The sequence below is a fragment of the Salvia hispanica genome, chromosome 2, assembly GCF_023119035.1.
Source record: "Salvia hispanica cultivar TCC Black 2014 chromosome 2, UniMelb_Shisp_WGS_1.0, whole genome shotgun sequence".
NCBI classification, from domain to species: domain Eukaryota; kingdom Viridiplantae; phylum Streptophyta; class Magnoliopsida; order Lamiales; family Lamiaceae; genus Salvia; species Salvia hispanica.
The window spans coordinates 5795735-5799289 of NC_062966.1; the positions used below are offsets into that span (position 1 = coordinate 5795735).

The 3555-nt window shown below is 35.9% G+C and overlaps 1 protein-coding gene across 1 annotated transcript; it reads left to right on the plus strand.

Moving 5' to 3' along the window:
• Nucleotides 1-1138: 1138 nt before the first annotated feature.
• LOC125208586 lies at nucleotides 1139-2026 on the plus strand. Its single transcript, XM_048108232.1, has 2 exons — nucleotides 1139-1272; nucleotides 1350-2026. Exon 2 carries the CDS (start codon nucleotides 1384-1386, stop codon nucleotides 1873-1875), a length of 492 nt encoding a protein of 163 aa, XP_047964189.1. The 5' UTR covers nucleotides 1139-1272; nucleotides 1350-1383; the 3' UTR covers nucleotides 1876-2026.
• Nucleotides 2027-3555: the final 1529 nt, after the last annotated feature.

Genomic DNA, 3555 nt, shown 5'->3' on the forward strand with positions numbered 1-3555 from the left:
GAATATTTGTGGATTTGTGATTTTTTTTTAACTGCGGGAAGGGCGATGGGAAGGGCGGATTGTGCAGTGAGAAGTCCTTATGACGTGGCAGGAGGTGTATTTCGGAATGGCGACGGGAAGGGCGTCCGGGAAGTCCGCCCATTGGAGATGCTCTTAGTAGAATACGAGTCTCACTTGTATATATTAAGAGTAGTTTTAAATGATATATGTAAGTTGAATAAGTTAGTGGAATGTGGGGTCCTTTATCATTTATAGTAATAATGAACTGGGATTCTTATTTATGGATGCCCCAAAATGGCAAAACGGAACTGCTATTTGCAGACGGAGGGAGTATCTCTTAGATTTGTAGTCTCGTGTCGTTTCACCTTGTATTCTCTTTTGTAATCGGTTTTAAATTTATTGTGTGAAACTTTCCATCTCATTGTTTATGTTGTTTACCGCAAGAATGGCATATTTTATTTGGCACCAAATGGATTACACTAATCCCATGACCCATATCATTAAAAGCTTCATAATATCCTTCAAAACAATGTACTCCCTCTGTCCCTAATAGTAAGTAGGTCCCACATTCCACTAACTCAATTCACTCACATTTTATTATAAAACCAATATAAAAAAATGGATCCCACATTCCACTAACTTTATTAACCAACTTTTTCTTTACATTTTTTTAAACCCGTATCCGGTCAAAGAGTGACTCCTAATAGGGGACGGAGGGAGTAACACTTGTTCGAATTTTACTTTTTTTGGATCTCTATGTGGATTGGTATCCTCCTCCAAACTGATTTAATGCATGCAAACGTCAGAACTTATATCCACAATTTCAACTTGAGTATTCATGCACTCTCATTAACATAATTTTAGCATAAACCACAAAATGCTTGTAATAGGAGTATTAGTAATACTTTATATTCACTCTCATTCATTCATCGACGCAGACAAGCATTCCTCTATTCTACACCTCTCAATCCTATTACTATTACTATTACTATTACTACTATTGCTATTGCTATTGCTATTGCTATTTGGAATTGGAAAGCTGAGCTGAAAAGCAGGGCAGCCGTTGAGCTCATCAACAGAAATTATAAAATATGAATGACATACTCGGAATAATCCTAATTTTTTTCCCTAGAAATAGAGAGAGAAATTAGAAAGGAAAACACAGCCACCACCCGCTGTGTTACGGAACCGCGTAACACGGCCCACTACTTATCTCCGGCAATGGCACATCTTTCTCTCTTTTCCAATTCGGTCAAACTTATCTGATTTCAGGTCAATTTTTCCCCTAATTTAATCTTACACAATTTCAATTAGGTCAAATTTCAAATAACGGAGGTGTGATCGCGAAGGAGGGGGAATTCGATTGAACAATTCGATCAGAAAATGACGAGACAATTCCGGCTGCAGCAGTCGTATTCGATGGGGGCGCGGCGGCAGCCGCTGCTGAACAGCGAGTTCTCGTCGAGCGGGGGGATGAGGCGGGTGAGGGTGGCGGAGATGGCTGGGGGGACGACAGCGGAGTGCGCGGCGGTGTGCTGCTGCTGCCCGTGCGGGATGCTGAATCTGGCGGTGCTGGCGGTGTACAAGGTGCCGGCGGGGCTGTGCAGGAAGGCTCTGAGGAAGCAGCGCCAGAGCCAGCTGCTGAAGAGGGGGATTCTGCGCTCGCACGGCTACGGCTGCGATGACGACGACGACGACGAATACTTCCTCCGCCTCCATTCCGACAACAGCAGCGTTGTAACCACATTTGAGTCCGGGAATGTTCAGGTGATGGAGCTCGAGAAACAGATGATGGATAAATTCTACGGCGCCGGTTTCTGGCGGAGTCCGTCGCAGAAGAGCGATACCTCCGCCCTTACAACCGTCTCCATCTAGTCAAATCATTATAGTTGTATCTCAAATTTAATTATACTAGTAATTCAAAATATGTACCTATCAATCTTTAAGATTTGAGCTTTTTTACTTATTTATATACTGATTTTGTTTTAAGTTTTGTATAGGAAGTCTAAATCAGGTGCTTTGTTTATGCTGGATTAATGTGTTTTTTTGTATTGATATTTAATTTTTGATGTGTTTTGCAATCGTTATAAACTCAATTCAATTTCGTATTGACATTTATATTTAAAATATTTGATAGAATATATGGTGATAAATATGTATAGTAATTGTAAATGGCTAAATGGCTACAAAGATAAACGATAATATTATAGTACTACGGCCGGCTTCTTTTAATGGAAATGTGATCAATCTTGGCCCTTTGCATTGCAAATGGACTATGTAATTGAACAATTTACTTAAAACTTTTTTATGCTGAAAATATAACGAAATGCAAGTAAAAGGTAAAACTATAAAAGCATTAATGACGCAAAGATTAATTTTGTTGGATGGGAAGATTATGATTCATTTGAACTTGAGACTTTTTAGCCTATCTACTATTTGACCAATTCATATACACAATCTTGTGTAATTATTCATTTGAAATTATGTTGTTGGTTTCAATTTCTAGAGCTCCGATTTCCCTAATCGAAATGCCCCTGAATAGGATTTGTTTTGCCCCTGAATAAGATGTTCTCATATGGTGGTGTGCGACACATTAGATATGGTGGTGTGCGACACATTAGACAGCATAATATTGATACTACGCCTGCTTATTTGACCGGCTCTGGTTCTAACAGGACAGGTTAACCAGTTTCAATTTTTCATAAATCTCAGGACCGAAACTGGGACCGGAACTGATGTTTAATTTTTATCCGAATTTTTATTTATAATTTTAAATAATTCAATACTAATAAAATATTAATCCAACTTCTGGATATATAATGAATAATACCTAAAAATTCAAATGAACACACAAAAAATACAAACCAACAATACAATAATATTCATATATGGGTAAGACTTATGCCAAGTGTAGTAGGTCCGAATTAGTTTATGTTGGCAATTCTTTTATAAAAAAAAAGACTTCTAAAATTTAGCATTTTTTTAAAAAGAGTTTTAAAATTGAATTCCATATTCCATGTTTTTTTGCTAAATAAATATTCAATGGAATTTTCAATAATAATTGATCTTGTTATGACCTTTTGGTTTAATAGCAAACTGTGAATAAATCATTCACAAACAGGTTAAAATCGTATATTAAATGAATTGTTACATAAATTTGTTATAAAGTTAAATTTCTAAAATATGAAATGATATTGTATTTTTGTAGTTCTTTTGAAAATTAAAAACAAACTTATTATGTTCTACTCATAGTAGTTAGTTCATAAAAAATGGATTGGGGAAATAGTTGTAGATTCAAAGCATCACGGTTTAAATATTTTAAATAATTCGGAAAACAGTGCTCGCAAATTTAACCCTATTTAAATCTTAAACTCAAACAATGTTTAAAATTATTTTATTTCAATTCAATATTACTTCAATTAAGTTAGATTTATTAGTATATTACATTATAAAAAAAATAAAATTGAATTGTAACTCGGTTCCTGATTAGGAACCGATCGGTTCCGGTTCTATTTTATATAAAAAGTTGGAACCGGTTTTTCAGTTTCCGGTTCC

What these genes read in the sequence shown, in the direction of transcription:
- LOC125208586 (XM_048108232.1), top strand. Translation starts at nt 1,384, where the DNA reads ATGACGAGACAATTCCGGCTGCAGCAGTCGTATTCGATGGGGGCGCGG.